Here is a 16485-nt window from a genome sequence, read left to right as displayed (position 1 = left end):
CTACCATAGTTAGGAGGTACCGCGCTCCTCGTGACACTGGCAGGGGCCCCACGATATCCACATGGATGTGGTCGAACCTCCGGAGGGTGGGTTCGAACTGCTGCAGTGGGGCTTTGGTGTGCCGCTGCACCTTGGCCGTTTGGCACTGCGTGCACGTTTTGGCCCATTCGCTCACCTGTTTGTGAAGTCCGTGCCACACGAACTTGCTGGAGACCATCCGGACGGTTGTCCTGATAGATGGGTGCACCAAGCTGTGTATGGAGTTAAAACTCGCTGCCGCCAGGCTGCCGGGACGATGGGGCGAGGTTGGCCAATAGCCACGTCACACAGGAGGGTCCTCTCACCTGGGCCTACAGGGAGGTCTTGAAGCTGCAAACCGGAGACTGCAGTCCTGTATCTGGGGATCTCAGCGTCTGCCTGTTGTGCCTCTGCCAGCGCTGCATAGTCCACCCCCTGGGACAGGGCCTGTATGGTAGGTCTGGAAAGTGCGTCCACCACGACGTTGTCCTTTCCCGAGACATGCTGGATGTCCGTCGTGTACTCGGAGATGTAGGACAGTTGTCGCTGCTGGTGGGCCGACCAGGGATCGGACACCTTCGTGAACGTGAAGGTCAACGGTTTGTGGTCCGTGAATGCGGTGAACGGCCTGCCTTCTAAGAAGTACCTGAAATGCCGGATTGCCAGATATAGTGCCAACAGCTTCCGGTCGATGGCACTGTACTTGAGTTCCGGTGGCCGTAGGTGCCTGCTGAAGAACGCCAGGGGTTGCCAGCGCCCCTCGATGAGTTGCTCCAGCACTCCACTGACTGCTGTGTTGGATGCGTCCACTGTGAGGGCGGTTGGAACGTCCGTTCTGGGGTGCACCAGCATCGCGGCGTCTGCCAAGGCTTCCTTGGCTTTAACAGAAGCAGCCACGGCCTCTTCGTCCCAAGTAATGTCCTTGCCTTTACCAGACATCAGGGTGAACAAAGGGCGCATGATACGGGCTGCTGGGGGGAGGAAGCGGTGGTAGAAGTTCACCATACCAATGAGCTCCTGGAGGCCTTTGACTGTGTTGGGCCAGGCGAAGTAGCGGATCGCGTCTACTTTGACGGGCAGAGGTGTTGCCCCATCTTTGGTAATCCTGTGGCCCAGGAAGTCGATGGTGTCGAGTCCGAACTGGCATTTGGCCGGGTTGATCGTGAGGCCGAAATCACTCAGGCTGGAGTAGAGCTGGCGGAGGTGGGACAGATGCTACTGACGACTACTGCTGGCTATGAGGATGTCGTCCAAATAGATGAACGCAAAGTCCAGGTCGCGTCCCACCGCGTCAATTAGCCGCTGGAACGTCTGTGCGGCATTCTTCAGGCCAAACGGCATTCAGAGGAATTCGAACAGGCCGAACGGGGTGATGAGTGCTGTTTTAGGGATGTCTTCAGGATGCACCGGGATTTGATGGTATCCTCGGACAAGGTCTACTTTGGAAAAGATGCTTGCCCCGTGCAGGTTTGCTGCAAAGTCCTGTATGTGTGGCATGGGGTAGCTGTCTGGAGTTGTAGCCTCGTTCAGTCTGCGGTAGTCACCGCATGGTCTCCAGCCCCCGGCTGCTTTGGGCACCATGTGCAGGGGGGAGGTCCATGGGCTGCCGGACCGCCACGTGATCCCCAATTCCTCCATCCTGTTGAACTCCTCCTTCGCCAGGCGGAGCTTGTCCGGGGGGGGGGGGCCTTCGTGCGCGGGCATGGAGGGGTGGTCCCTGGGTCGAAATGTGGTGCTGTACTCCATATCTGGGCATGGCTGCCATGAACTGCGGTGCCAGAACTGATGGAAAGTCCGCCAGGATTCTGGTGAATTCGTTGTCAGACAGCCTGATGCAGTCCAGGTTTGGGGATGGCAACTTGGCTTCACCCAGGGAGAACGTCTGGAAAGTCTTGGCATGGACCAGTCTTTTCCCTTGCAAGTCCAGCAGCAGGCTGTGAGCTCGCAAGAAGTCCGCCCCCAGGAGTGGTTGGGCCACGGCGGCCAGTGTGAAATCCCACGTGAACTGGCTGGCGCCGAACTGTAGCTGCACTGTGCGAGTGCCGTAGGTCTGTATCATGCTGCCGTTTGTGGCCCTCAGGGTGGGTCCTGGCTCCCTGTTGCGGGTGTCGTACCCCATCGGGGGTAAGATGCTGATTTCCGCTCTGGTGTCGACCAAGAAGCGGCCTCCCGCCTGCTTGTCCTAGATGTACAGACGGCTGTCCTGGTTGCCAGCCGCCGTAGCCATTAGCGGCAGCTGGCCCTGGCACTGGCGTTTCCCAGGAACTTGCAGGGCGGGCAACAACGGCGGGCTTCTGTGCCCCATCACTGGTGGTAGAAACACCACTGTTCATTGGCCTCCTCACTCCTGCCTCCGGGTTGTGTGCGCTGTGTTGCTGGGCCTGGTCTGGTCTGCTGTTGGGCACATGGCTTGGTAATCCGTCTGACGGATGCCTCGCTCTCCCTCTTGGCTTTCCACAGCACGTCTGCCCGGGCCGCCACCTTCCGGGGTCACTGAAATCTGTGTTGGCCAGCAGCAGATGTATGTCCTCGAGCAGTTGCTCTAGGAATGCCTGCTCACACATGAGGCAGGGCTTGTGTCCTTCAGCCAGGGCCAGCATCTTGTTCATTAATGCTGCCGGCGGCCCGTCTCCCAAACCGTCCAGGTGCAGCAGGTGGGCACCTCGCTCATGCCATGAGAGGCCAAAGGTCCCTATGAGCAGCGCTTTGAATGCTGCATATTTTCCTCCTTCCAGAGGTGACTGTAGGAAATCCTCAACCCGTGCGGCTGCCTCCTGGTCAAGGGAGCTCACCACGTCGTAGTAACGTGTGGAATCCGAGGATATCTGCTGAATCTGGAACTGGGCTTCTGCTTGGTCAAACCACACACGTGGTCGCAGCGTCCAGAAAGTTGGCAGTTTTAGCGAAACTGCGTGAACAGATGAAGAGTTGATCATCTTTGATGCAAACCCCGTTTGGACCGTCGGGGTCACCAATGTAGCAATGTGCTGCACACAGAGCTAGAGATAACGACACGCAGTCTGTAAGTTGCACTCGAGACTAGTTTATTCGTGGCACTGGCTTTTACGCAGTTCCCTTCCCGCCCCCCCGGGCGGAAAATGACGTCAGAGGTGCGTTACAAAAGTCTCTCCCCGTGCCCGGGCTATTTTGTGAGCCGGTTCGCTTGTGCAGAAAGTGGGTCGCCACAGGGGCACGATTGAGAGCATCCTGACTGGCTGCATCACTGCCTGGTATGGGAACTGTACCTCCGTCAATCGCAGGACTCTGCAGAGAGTGGAGCCGACAGCCCAGCGCATCTGTAGATGTGAACTTCCCATGATTCAGGACATTTACAAAGACAGGTGCGTAAAAAGGGCCCACGGGATTATTGGGGACCCGAGTCACCCCAATCACAAACTGTTCCAGTTGCTACCATCCAGGAAACGGTACCGCAGCATAAAAGCCAGGACCGACAGGCTCCGGGACAGCTTCTTCCACCAGGCCATCAGACTGATTAATTCATGCTGATGCAACTGTATTTCCATGTTATATCGACTGTCCTGTTGTACATACTATTTATTATAACAGAGATGTAACATAAAGATTTTTACTTCTCACATACTGTATGTGAAGGATATAAGTAATAAAGTCAATTCAATTCACCTTCTCTCAGCACACACTGAACTGATTCACTACCCGACAGACTGATGATCAAGGATCTACAACTCATGTTCTCGGTGTTATTTCTATATTTTCATTTGTTACCGGCACCATTTGTCCTCTTTTGCACATTTAGTCTTTGTTATGAACAGTTTTCATGAACTGGATTGTACTTTTTAATCTTCCTGTGAATGCCTTGAAGAAAACGAATCTCAGGGTTGTATATGGTGACGTATCCCTTCGCTGATAATAAATTTACTTTGAACTTTGAGAGGAAGGAAGGAGAGCTTGATCTTTCACCTCCTTCCAGAGCCTCTCTATGTTTGGGGAAGATGTCTGTGAATGAGTAATAGATTTTATATTCAGACATGTAAAGATAAAAATGAGTTTCATTTGCCAAATGGACATCACTTGCATCAATGGCCGACAGCGTCTGAACGTGGTGAGGGAAGAGCACACGCGGGGCCACGCTTCCGGAGACAACACACCACGTACCCTAACCCGTAGGTCTTTGGAGCATAGCAGGGAGCCAGAGGACCTGGAGGAAACCTACACGGTCATGGCGAGAACGTACCAATGTCAGACGGTAACGACAAAGCACTTTACTCATCTCACTTTCTCTCTGAAAGGATCACGGCAGGAGGTAGTCTGGAACCTCACTTTCGGAGTTGAACCGCCTGTACCACCTGGCACTCTTGCAGTGTGAACCAAAGTCTCGAAGGTACAGATTGGTTGCATCCCCGGGGAGGAAGGATCTTCGTGGACTACACCTTGAAAGACTGGCCCAGGACAGAGCTGCTGTTGTCGGCCTATGCCCCACTAGAAGTGTAAGAGGATGCAGACTGTTCACACAGATCAGATCATCACACAGTGTACTGAGGAAGTACGAGGAAAACAACTACAGACTGCAAAATAAAGCGTACCAGCGACAGAGAGAGTGCAGTGCAGGGTCATACTGAGGTAGACTGTGAGGTCGAGAGTCCATTCATGATGTGATAACAATGGGATAGACTCTTTCCTTGATCCTGGCCTGGTGAGATGTGCTTTCACGGTTTGTATCTCTGCCCGACGGGGCGGGAGGCCGTGAAGAGGGCTGGGCTGTGGATCCAGTGGGTCAGGAGACAGGGCTGTGGATGGGTTTTGGGTGCAGAGTGTGGCTGACTGCAGACACATTTCATTCAGGTCAGAGCTAGGACAACCCTTTGCTCCCTCTTCCTCTTTCCCCCTTCAAACCCCCTCTTCCTCTCCGCGGTGCCACGTCTGGATCCCCTGTGAGGTGGGAGGGTATCCTGGGCTTGGTGGGTATCTCTGTGTGGCAAGTATGTCCAGAGTAAGCGGGGGGGGGGGGGGGAGACTGCCTACACCCCTGGCACCAGCTATCACCCCAAAACCAGCCAGGGCTGCCAGCTGTGACAATGCCCAACGCCGGACCCTGGCAGGTTCCATACCTGCAGCCTGGAATTCCCGGATCTCTCTGCGTGGTATACGGCTGCCTGCAGGCTCCCCTCCACTTCCGTCTGGTCTGTCCCCATCTTCTGCTGGACCTCCACCATATGCAGCAATGTCCTGCACTCCTGCCGAGACAGGCATTGTGTATTCCTCACTGCTGGTCTAGTGACAACACTGGGATCCCCGTGTGCTGGATGGTGCAGGAACAGCTCGCACGTTAGCTCCTTCACCGGATCGGGAGGGTCCGTGCTCTGTCATCACCACAACAGGAATGGTACTCTTAACACCCGCCCCTCCCTCAGTACTGCCCCTCAGTACCTCCTCTCCCTCAGTACCACCCCTCCCACAGTGTGATCCTCCCTCAGTACCACCCCTCCCACAGTACCGCCCCTCCCTCGGTACCTCCCCTCAGTACCTCTTCTCCCTAAGTACCGTCCCTCCCTTGGTACCATCCCTCCTTCAATACCTCCACTCCCTCAGTACTGTCCTTCCCTCAGTACCTCCTCTCCTTCAGTACTGTCCCTCCTCCAGTGCTGCCCCTCCCCCAGTACCTCCTCTCCCTAAGTACTGTCCCTCCCTTGGTACTGTCCCTCCTTCAGTACTGCCCCTCCCTCAGTACCTCCTCTCCCAAGTACCGTCCCTCCCTTGGTACCTCCACTCTCTCAGTACTATCCCTCCTTCAGTACTGCCCCTCCCTCGGTACCTCCTCTCCCTCAGTACCGTCCTTCCCTCAGGACCTCCCCTCCCTAAGTACCATCCTTCCCTCAGGACCTCCACTCCCTCGGTACCTCCTCTCCTTCGGTACCGCCCTTCACTCAGTGCTGCCCCTCCCTCAGTTCCATCCCGTCCTCCCGTCCGCAGAATGGACAGCTGGACTCCCTCCCACAATGTGACCCTTGCTCAGTACCACCCCTCCGACACTGTGACTCTACCTCAGTACCACCCCTCCCACAGTGGGATGCTCCCTCACCTCCTGATCGTTGCCCTTCTGAAGTTCCAGTTCCTTCTGGTAATGCATGAGGGCCTGTCCGTAATCCTTCAGGTCATCATATGTGCGGGCCAGGGACCAGTGGATCACCGCCATCTGCTTGCCGGGACAGCACAGCCTCTGTGCACAGGCCAGCTGGAGAGGAACACTAGTTAGTGCTGAGTGAGGCGGGGTCGCCAGCACACTGCTCCTGTCAGCTACGTACAGACATCATCAAATTTAATAGGTGTTACTTCACAAAGGCAGTCCCCAGCACCCAGGACATGCCCTCTTCTCATTGCTACCATCAGGGAGGAGGTACAGGAGCCTGAAGACACACATTCAGGGTTACTGGAACAGCTTCTTCCCCTCCACCATCAGGTTCCTGAATGGACATTGCAACGAATTTCACAACATATGCTGGTGATACTAAACCTGATTCTGATACGTAACTCTCCTCTCTATTTTCTAAATGAGGAGTGAATTATGAAATCATCTTGCAAACGGACTTGGGACTGCTCGTGCAGGATTCCCCACAGGTTAACTTACAGGTTGAGTCGGTGGTAAGGAAGGCAATGGCAAGGTTGGCATTCATTTCAAGAGAACTAGAATATAGAAGGAATGAGTATATTGCTGAAATCTTATAAGGTGTTGGTCAGGCCATATTTTGAGATTATGAGCAGTTTTAAGACCATAAGATACAGGAGCAGAATTAGGCCATTTGGCCCATCGACTCTGCTCCTCCATTTCATCGTGGCTGATCTATTTACCCCTCAGCCCCAATCTCCTGCCTTCTCCCCGTATCCCTTCATGTCCCGACCGATCAAGAATCTATCAACATCTGCCTTAAATATTCATAAAGACTTGGCTTCCACAGCTGCCTGTGGCAAAGAATTCCATAGATTCACCACTCTCTGGTTTAAGATATTCCCCTAATCTCCGTTCTAAAAGAATCCTCTTCTATTCTGAGGCTGTGTCCTCTGGTCCGAGCCTCTCCCCCATAGGAAACATCTTCTCCACATCCATGCTATCAAGGCCTTTCACCATTCAATGGGTTGCAATTAAGTCTTCGCTTATTCTTCTGAATTCCAGTGAGTAGAGGCCCAGAGCTATCAAACACTCTTCATGTGACAAGCTTTTCAATCCCAGAATCATTTTTGTGAACCTCCTTTGAACCCTCTCCAATGCCAGTGCATCCTTTCCTAGATAAGGGGCCCAAAATACTCTGTGAGGCACCAATAGTGCCTTATAAAGCCTCAAAATTACATCCTTGTTTTTATATTCTAGTCCTCTCAAAATGAATGCCAACATCGTATTTGCTTTCCTCACCACTGACTCAACCTGCAAATTAACTTTTGGGGAATCCCACACAAGGACTCTGAATGTTCTCTCCATTTAGAGAACAGTCAATGCTTTTATTTCTTCTACCAAAGTGCAAGACCATACACTTCCCAACACTACATTCCTTGCCCATTCTCCTCATCCGTCTAAGTCCTTCTGCAGCCTCTCTTCTTCCTCAAAACTACCTGCCCCTTCACCCATATTGGGCCCCTTATGTGTAGGCATTGGGTAGGGTCCGGAGGAGGCTCATGAGAATGATTCTGGGGATAAAAGGGTTAACGCATGAGGAGTGTGTGATGGTTCTGAGGATGTATTCATTGGAGTTTTGAAGAATGAGGGGTGATTTCATTAAAACTTGCTGAATATTGGAAGTCCTGGATAGAGTGGATGTGGAGAGGATGTTTCCCATCGTAGGGGTGTCTGGGACCAGAGGGCACAGAAGGACGTCCCTTTAGAACAGAAATGAAGAGGAATTTCTTTAGCAGAAGGCGGTGAATCTGTGGAATTCATTGCCACAGACGGCTGTGGAGGCCAAGTCATTGGGTATATTTAAAGAGGAGGTTGATGAATTCTTTGTTGATAATGCGGTTTGGGGTTCGGGGTTACAGAGGCAAGATGTGAGAATAGCCAGTGGACCAAAAATTTGGATTTGAATAGCAGAGGGAGAACATACAAACTGCACCGGAATTCAACTCTGAAGACTTAATTGAAACTAATCGAATGGTGAAAGGCCTTGATAGTGCGGATGTGGAGAAGATGTTTCCTATGGGGGAAGAGTCTAGGACTAGGCCTGGCGGAACAATTTCCAGTAACAGGAGAAGGGCCAAAAGCCTTCTGGCGCCTTAAAACCCATCACTTTGGGCAGATGAGGCTTGTCAGCTGTGGTTGGCAGCTCATCCGGGAGAAGTAGAACGCTGATCTCAAACCTTATGGATATACCCACTCATGGGGAAGGCTTCGGGAGTAAACCTGAGGAAAAACCCGGAGCTGGCAGTCCGACATTCAGTTCAACGCTGACTGGCAGCTCCTGCGACACCACTGGTGCCAAACTTTATCGGTCTCTGCCGTTCCTTTGGGTTCGTCAGCTGCGTGGAGAGGGGGAGCCTGCTGTACGGGCAACAGCTTGCTCTCCGTATCATACTGCCCAGGCTTGTGTATCTAGACAACTGGGACACAACGTCCATGGTCAACCCTGAACTATGGAGTCAAGGTGGGCACCTGGAATGTGTTGCCTGGGGTGGTGGAAGAGGCAGGTACATTAGAAACTTTAAGAGATGTTTAGCTAGGCACACGAATGTGAGGAAAGTGGGATATGGAAGAGATTTGTTTAGTTGACCAATTGATTACTAATTTAATTAGTTGGGACAACACTGTGAGCTGAAGGGCCTGTTCCTGTACTGTACTGGTCTATGCTCTCTGTTCTATACATGTAAACCTTCCCTATACCTACTCAAGTACCTTTCAAATGTCAAATACAAGAGATTCTGCAGATGCCGGAAATCTTAATCACGATCAGAATCAGAATCAGGTTTAATATCACTGGCACATGTCATGGAATCTGTTGTCTTTGTGGCAGCAGTACAATGGAATACATAATAATAGAGAAAATGTGAGTTACGGTTAGTATATATATATTAAATAGTTAAATTAAATAGGTAGTGCAAAAATAGAAAGAAAAAGTAGTGAGGTAGTGTTCATGGGTTCAATGTCCATTCAGATATCTGATGGCAGAGGGGAAGAAGCTGTTCCTGAATTGGTGAGTGTGTGTCCTCAGGCTTCTGTACCTCTGTAAACGTAACTTCGCTGGATCAAATAACGACAGCACAAAAAGATCAAAATCAAAGGGTGTGAAAAGCCCAGAGACATCTTATGTGGAGCAACACACATCAAAGTTGCTGGTGAACGCAGCAGGCCAGGCAGCATCTCTAGGAAGAGGTACAGTCGACGTTTCAGGCCGAGACCCTTCGTCAGGACTAACTGAAGGAAGAGTGAGTAAGAGATTTGAAAGTGGAGGGGGAGAGGGAGATCCAAAATGATAGAAGAAGACAGGAGGGGGAGGGATGGAGCCAAGAACTGGACAGGTGATTGGTAAAGGGGATATGAGAGGATCGTGGGACAGGAGGTCCGGGGAAAAAGACGATGGGGGGGAAACAGAGGATGGGTAAGGGGTATAATCAGAGGGACAGAGGGAGAAAAAGGAGAGAGAGAAAGAATGTGTGTATAAAAATAAGTAACGGATGGGGTACGAGAGGGAGGTGGGGCATTAGCGGAAGTTCTGGACCTTCTCAATCAGAACTCTGAAGCAATCTTCCCAACATCCACTTATTTACAACGTTTTATTGAGCTACAGCACAGAATTGGCCCTTCGAGCAGCCCAGCAACCCCAGAGCCTAATCACGGGACAATTTACAATGACCAGTTCACCGACTAATCCGTACATCTTTGGATTGTGGGCGAAACCTGGAGTACCCAGAGGAAACCCACACATTCCACAGAGAGGACAGATAGATGACGTCGGAATCGAACTCCAAATTCTGACGCCTCGAGCTGTCATAGTGTCGTGCTAACCACAACACGACCATAGCACTGGAAGAAGTCAGTGGATCAGGCAACATCAATGCAGGGGAATAAACAGTCAGTGTTTCGATCCAAGACCCTTCAGGACTGGAAAGGAATGGTGGGTAGCCAGAAAAAGGTGAGGGACCGGGTGAGGGAAAGGAGTACACACCGGCAGGATTTCTGCGAGACCAGGTGAGGGGCAAGGTGGTTGGGAGAGGGGAAGGGGTACACGCTGGCAGGTGAGGGGCAAGGTGGGGGGGAAGGGGTACACGCTGATAGGTGATTGGTGAGACCAGGTGAGGGGCAAGGGGGGTGGGAGAGGGGAAGGGGTACACGCTGATAGGTGACGGGTGAGACCAGGTGAGGGGCAAGGGGGGTGGGAGAGGGGAAGGGGTACACACTGGCAGGTGATGGGTGAGACCAGGTGAGGGTGAGTTGGTGAAGTGCAGGAGGAGAGTGAAGGAGAACCATCATCCCAGTTACCTGGTCCTGATAATACTCCACACCCTTCTGATAACATCGCACTGAACAGCAGAGGTCCCCCAGCTCCTCATACAGATGCAGGCGGCTGTCATAGTGGTTTTCTGGTATGGCCTGGAGCTCCCTCTGCAGTCGCTCGCCCTTCAGCGCTGGGGAGAGATGGTAACCGTAAACACACAGGGAAACGCCACCCTCCCTCAGACTGTAACAGCAAACACCTCCCCACCAACTCCCATCACTAACTGCACCAGGTATTCCCAAAGCCTGTCTCCATTGCCCTCGCACGTGGACCATAGCCCTTCAGAGCTTTCGCACACAGACCAGGGCCCTTCACAGCCCTCACACACGGAACACAGCTCTTGTACGTGGACCATAGTCCTCATTTCTATTTATCTAAAATCTATTTATCTAAGGAAGAGTCAGGAGCTATAGACAGGTAGTCACACCGGGGCCTCGGGAGACAGATAAGTGGGTGGCAGTCAGGAGAGGGAAGGGCAAGAGTCAGGTATCAGAGAGTACCCCTGTGGATGTCCCCCTTAACAATAAGTACTCCTGTTTGAGCACTGTTGGGGGGTTGGCCTACCTGGGGGAAGCAACAGTGACTGTGCCTCTGGCACAGAGTCTGGCCCTGTGGCTCAGAAGGGTAGGGAAAGGAAGGGGATGGCAGTGGTAATAGGGGACTCTATAGTTAGGGGATCAGACAGGCGATTCTGTGGACGCAGGAAAGAAACGCGGATGGTAGGTTGCCTCCCAGGTGCCAGGGTCCAGGATGTTTCAGATCACATCCACGATATCTTGCGGTGGGAGGGAGAACAGCCAGGGGTCATGGGACATATTGGTATCAACGACATAGGCTGGAAAAGGGAGGAGGTCCTGAGAGCAGACCACAGGGAGACAGGAAGGAATTTGAGAAGCAGGACCTCAAAGGTAGTAATCTCGGGATTACTGCCTGTGCCACATGACAGTGAATAGAGGAATAGAGTGAGGTGGGGGATAAATACGTAGCTGAGGGATTGGAGCAGGGGACAGGGATTCAGATTTCTGGATCATTGGGTCCTCTTTTGGGGCAGGTGTGACCTGTACAAAAAGGACAGGTTGCACTTGAATCCCAGGGGGACAAATTTCCTGGCGGGGAGGATTGCTAAGGCTACTGGGGAGAGATTAAATTAGAATTACTGGGGGGTGGGAACCAAACTGAAGAGATGGAGGAAGAGGCAGTTGGCTCACAAATAGAGAAAGTTTGGAGACAGTGCGAGAGGGAGGATAGGCAGGTGATAGAGAAGGGACACACTCAGACCGATGGTTTGAGATGTATCTATTTTAATGCAAGAAGCGTCATGAACAAAGCAGTTGAGCTTAGAGCGTGGATCAGTACTTGGAGCTACGATGTTGTGGCCATTACAGAGACTTGGATGGCTCAGGGGCAGGAATGGTTACTTAGAGTGCCAGGCTTTAGATGTTTCGGAAAGGACAGGGAGGGAGACAAAAGAGGTGGGGGCGTGGCACTGCTGATCAGAGTCAGAGACATGGAGGGATTGTCTATGGAGTCTTTGTGGGTGGAATTTAGGAACAGGAAGGGGTCAATAACTCCACTGGGTGTTTTTTATAACCATCTAATAGTAACAGGGACATCGAGGAGCAGATAGGGAGACAGATTCTGGAAAGGTGTAATTATAAAAGGGTTGTCATGGTGGGAGATTTTAATTTCCCAAATAGAGTGAGGGGTTTAGATGGGGTGGAGTTTGTTAGGTGTGTTCAAGAAGGTTATTTGACACAATATGTAAATAAGCCTATAAGAGGAGAGGCTGTACTTGATCTGGTATTGGAAAACAAACCTGATCAGGTGTCAGATCTCTCAGTGGGAGAGCATTTTGGAGATAGTGATCTCAATTCTATCTCCTTTACCACAGCATTGGAGAGGGATAGGAACAGACAAGTTAGGAAAATGATTAATTGGAGTAAGGCAAATATGAGGCTATTAGGCAGGAACTTGGAAGCATAAATTGGGAACAGATGTTCTCAGGGAAGAAATGTGGTAAATGTTCAGGGGATATTTGCGTGGTGTTCTGCATAGGTACGTTCCAATGAGACAGGGAAAAGATAGTAGGGTATAGGAACTGTGGTGTACAAAGGCTGTTGAAAACCTAGTCAAGAAGAAAAGCTTACGAAAGGTTCAAAAAACTAGGTAATGATAAAGGTCTAGAAGATTATAAGGCAAGCAGGAAGGAGTTTAAGAATGAAATTAGGAGAGCCAGAAGGGGCCATGAGAAAGCCTTGGTGAGCAGGATTAAATAAAACCCCAAGGCATTCTACAAGTACGTGATGAGCAAGAGGATAAAACATGAGAGAATAGGACCAATCAAGTGTGACAGTGGAAAAGTGTGTATGGAACTGGAGGATATGGCAGAGGTACTTAATGAGTACTTTGCTTCAGTATTCATTACGGAAAAGGATTTGGCGATTGTAGGGACGACTTACAGTGGACTGAAAACCTTCAGCATATAGATATTAAGAAAGAGGATGTGCTGGAGCTTCTGGAAACCATTGAATTGGATAAGTGGTGGAGGCAAATACGATAGGGTCTTTTAAGGTACTCCTGGATAGGTACATGGAGCTTGCAAAAATAGAGGGCTATGGGGAACCCGAGATAATTTCTAAGTTAAGGACATGTTCGGCATAGTTTTGTGGGCTGAATGGCCTGTATTGAACTGTAGGTTTTCCATGTTTCCATGTTCTAAAATTCACTTAAATGCTGAATACAAAACCATATCATCCATTCCTGCGGTTGCTCATTACTCTCCACACTCTCACCACCACCTGACAGAAATTCACTGTCAGGTTCCTGTTAAATATTTTATCCTTCCCAATTTACCTATGACCTCTAATTCAAGAGGATTCCTCCTGCACACAGCCTCAGTAGAAAAAGTCTAGAGGGTAAACTGAGTCCACATCTCTAAAATCCTGTGTCAGTCCCCACACTAATCCGCCGTCCCAATCTCTCCCCGCAGTCCTGTATCAGTCCCCACACTAATCCCCCGTCCCAATCTTTCCCCACAGTCCTGTATCAGTCCCCACACTAATCCCACTGTCCCACTCTCTCCCCACAGTCCTGTGTCAGTCCCACACTAATCCCACTGGCCCACTCTCTCCCCACAGTCCTGTATCAGACCCCACACTAATCCCACTGTCCCACTCTCTCCTCACTGCCCTGTATCAGTCCCCACACTAATCCCACTGTCCCACTCTCTCCACACAGTCCTGTATCAGTCCCCACACTAATCCCACTGTCCCACTCTCACCCCACAGTCCTGTATCAATCCCCACACTAATCCCACGGTCCCACTCTATCCCCACAGTCCGGTATCAGTCCCCACACTAATCCCACTGTCCCACTCTCTCCCCACAATCCTGTATCAGTCCCCACACTAATCCCCCTGTCCCAATCTCTCCCTACAGTCCTGTGTCAGTCCCCACACTAATCCCACTGTCCCACTCTCTCCCCACAGTCCTGTGTCAGTCCCACACTAATCCCTCTGATCCACTCTCTCCCCACAGTCCTGTGTCAGTCCCACACTAATCCCACTGTCCCAATCTCTCCCCGCAGTCCTGTACAGTCCCCACACTAATCCCCCGTCCCAATCTTTCCCCACAGTCCTGTATCAGTCCCCACACTAATCCCACTGTCCCACTCTCTCCCTACAGTCCTGTGTCAGTCCCCACACTAATCCCACTGTCCCACTCTCTCCCCACAGTCCTGTGTCAGTCCCACACTAATCCCTCTGATCCACTCTCTCCCCACAGTCCTGTGTCAGTCCCACACTAATCCCACTGTACCACTCTCTCCCCACAGTCCTGTGTCAGTCCCCACAATAATCCCACTGTCCCACTCTCTCCCCACAGTCCTGTATCAATCCCCACACTAATCCCACTGTCCCACTCTCACCCCACAGTCCTGTGTCAGTCCCCACACGAATCCCACTGTCCCACTCTCTCCCCACAGTCCTGTGTCAGTCTCCACACTAATCTCACTGTCCCACTCTCTCCCCACAGTCCTGTGTCAGTCTCCACACTAATCCCACTGTCCCACTCTCTCCCCACAGTCCTGTGTCAGTCTCCACACTAATCCCACTGATCCTCTCTCTCCCCACAGTCCTGTGTCAGTCACCACACTAATCCCACTGTCCCACTCTCTCCCCACAGTCCTGTATCAATCCCCACACTAATCCCACTGTCCCACTCTCTCCTCACTGCCCTGTATCAGTCCCCACACTAATACACTGTCCCACTCTCTCCCCACAGTCCTGTATCAGTCCCCACATTAATCCCACTGTCCCACTCTCTCCCCACAGTCCTGTGTCAGTCCCACACTAATCCCACTGTCCCACTCTCTTCCCACAGTCCTGTGTCAGTCCCACACTAATCCCACTGTCCCACTCTCTCCCCACAGTCCTGTATCAGTCCCCACACTAATCCCACTGACCCACTCTCTCCCCACAGTCCTCTGTCAGTCCCACACTAATCCCACTGATCCACTCTCTCCCCACAGTCCTGTGTCAGTCCCACACTAATCCCACTGTCCCACTCTCTACCCACAGTCCTGTGTCAATTCCCACACAAATCCCACTGTCCCACTCTCTCCCAACAGTCCTGTATCAATCCCCACACTAATCCCACTGTCCCACTCTCACCCCACAGTCCTGTATCAATCCCCACACTAATCCCACTGTCCCACTCTCTCCCCACAGTCCTGTGTCAGTCCCCACACTAATCCCACTGTCCCACTCTCTCCTCACTGCCCTGTATCAGTCCCCACACTAATCCCACTGTCCCACTCTCTCCCCACAGTCCTGTGTCAGTCCCTACACTAATCCCACTGTCCCACTCTCTCCCGACAGTTCTGTGTCAGTCCCACACTAATCCCACTGTCCCACTCTCTCCCCACAGTCCTCTGTCAGTCCCCACACTAATCCCACTGTCCCACTCTCTCCCCACAGTCCTCTGTCAGTCCCCACACTAATCCCACTGTCCCACTCTCTCCCCACAGTCCTGTATGAATCCCCACACTAATCCCACTGTCCCACTCTCTCCTCACTGCCCTGTATCAGTCCCCACACTAATTCCACTGTCCCATTCTCTCCCCACAGTCCTGTGTCAGTCCCACACTAATCCCACTGATCCACTCTCTCCCCACAGTTCTGTGTCAGTCCCACACTAATCCCACTGTCCCACTCTCTCCCCACAGTCCTCTGTGGGTCCACACACTAATCCCACTGTCCCACTCTCTCCCCACAGTCCTGTATGAATCCCCACACTAATTCCACTGTCCCACTCTCTCCTCACTGCCCTGTACCAGTCCCCACACTAATCCCACTGTCCCACTCTCTCCCCACAGTCCTGTGTCAGTCCCACACTAATCCCACTGATCCACTCTCTCCCCACAGTCCCGTATCAATCCCCACACTAATACAGTGTCCCACTGTCTCCCCGCAGTCCGGTATCAGTCCCCACACTAATCCCACTGTCCCACTCTCTCCCCACAGTCCCGTATCAATCCCCACACTAATACAGTGTCCCACTGTCTCCCCGCAGTCCGGTATAAGTCCCCACACTAATCCCACTGTCCCACTCTCTCCCCACAGTCCCGTATCAATCCCCACACTAATACAGTGTCCCACTGTCTCCCCGCAGTCCGGTATCAGTCCCCACACTAACCCCACTGTCCCACTCTCTCCCCACAATCCTGTATCAGTCCCCACACTAATCCCACTGTCCCACTCTCTCCTCACTGCCCCATATCAGTCCCCACACTAATCCCACTGTCCCACTCTCTCCCCACAGTCCTGTGTCAGTCCCCACACTAATCCCACTGTCCCACTCTCTCCCCACGGTCCTGTATCAATCCCCACACTAATCCCACTGTCCCACTCTCTCCCAACAGTCCTGTGTTAGTCCCCACACTAATCCCACTGTCCCACTCTCTCCCCACAGTCCTGTGTCAGTCCCCACACTAATCCCACTGTCCCACTCTCTCC

The 16485-nt window shown here is 51.9% G+C and overlaps 1 protein-coding gene across 1 annotated transcript in view; it reads right to left on the bottom strand.

Moving 5' to 3' along the window:
- Positions 1-2200: 2200 nt before the first annotated feature.
- The window catches only part of LOC140192839 (tonsoku-like protein), a gene marked incomplete at its 5' end in the record, with an annotated part of 35256 nt that continues 20971 nt past the window's right edge, over positions 2201-16485 (bottom strand). The window contains 6 exons of the mRNA XM_072250324.1: positions 2201-2325; positions 2657-2866; positions 4341-4476; positions 5106-5231; positions 6077-6229; positions 10457-10602. Of these exons, the coding sequence (XP_072106425.1) occupies positions 2201-2325; positions 2657-2866; positions 4341-4476; positions 5106-5231; positions 6077-6229; positions 10457-10602 (896 nt within the window). The remainder of the gene's footprint in view (positions 2326-2656; positions 2867-4340; positions 4477-5105; positions 5232-6076; positions 6230-10456; positions 10603-16485) is intronic.

This window comes from Mobula birostris, unplaced genomic scaffold (assembly GCF_030028105.1).
Source record: "Mobula birostris isolate sMobBir1 unplaced genomic scaffold, sMobBir1.hap1 scaffold_2801, whole genome shotgun sequence".
Lineage (NCBI taxonomy): Eukaryota > Metazoa > Chordata > Chondrichthyes > Myliobatiformes > Myliobatidae > Mobula > Mobula birostris.
Note: the sequence above shows the minus strand (reverse complement) of the source record. Positions and strands in the feature narration are given on the sequence as shown.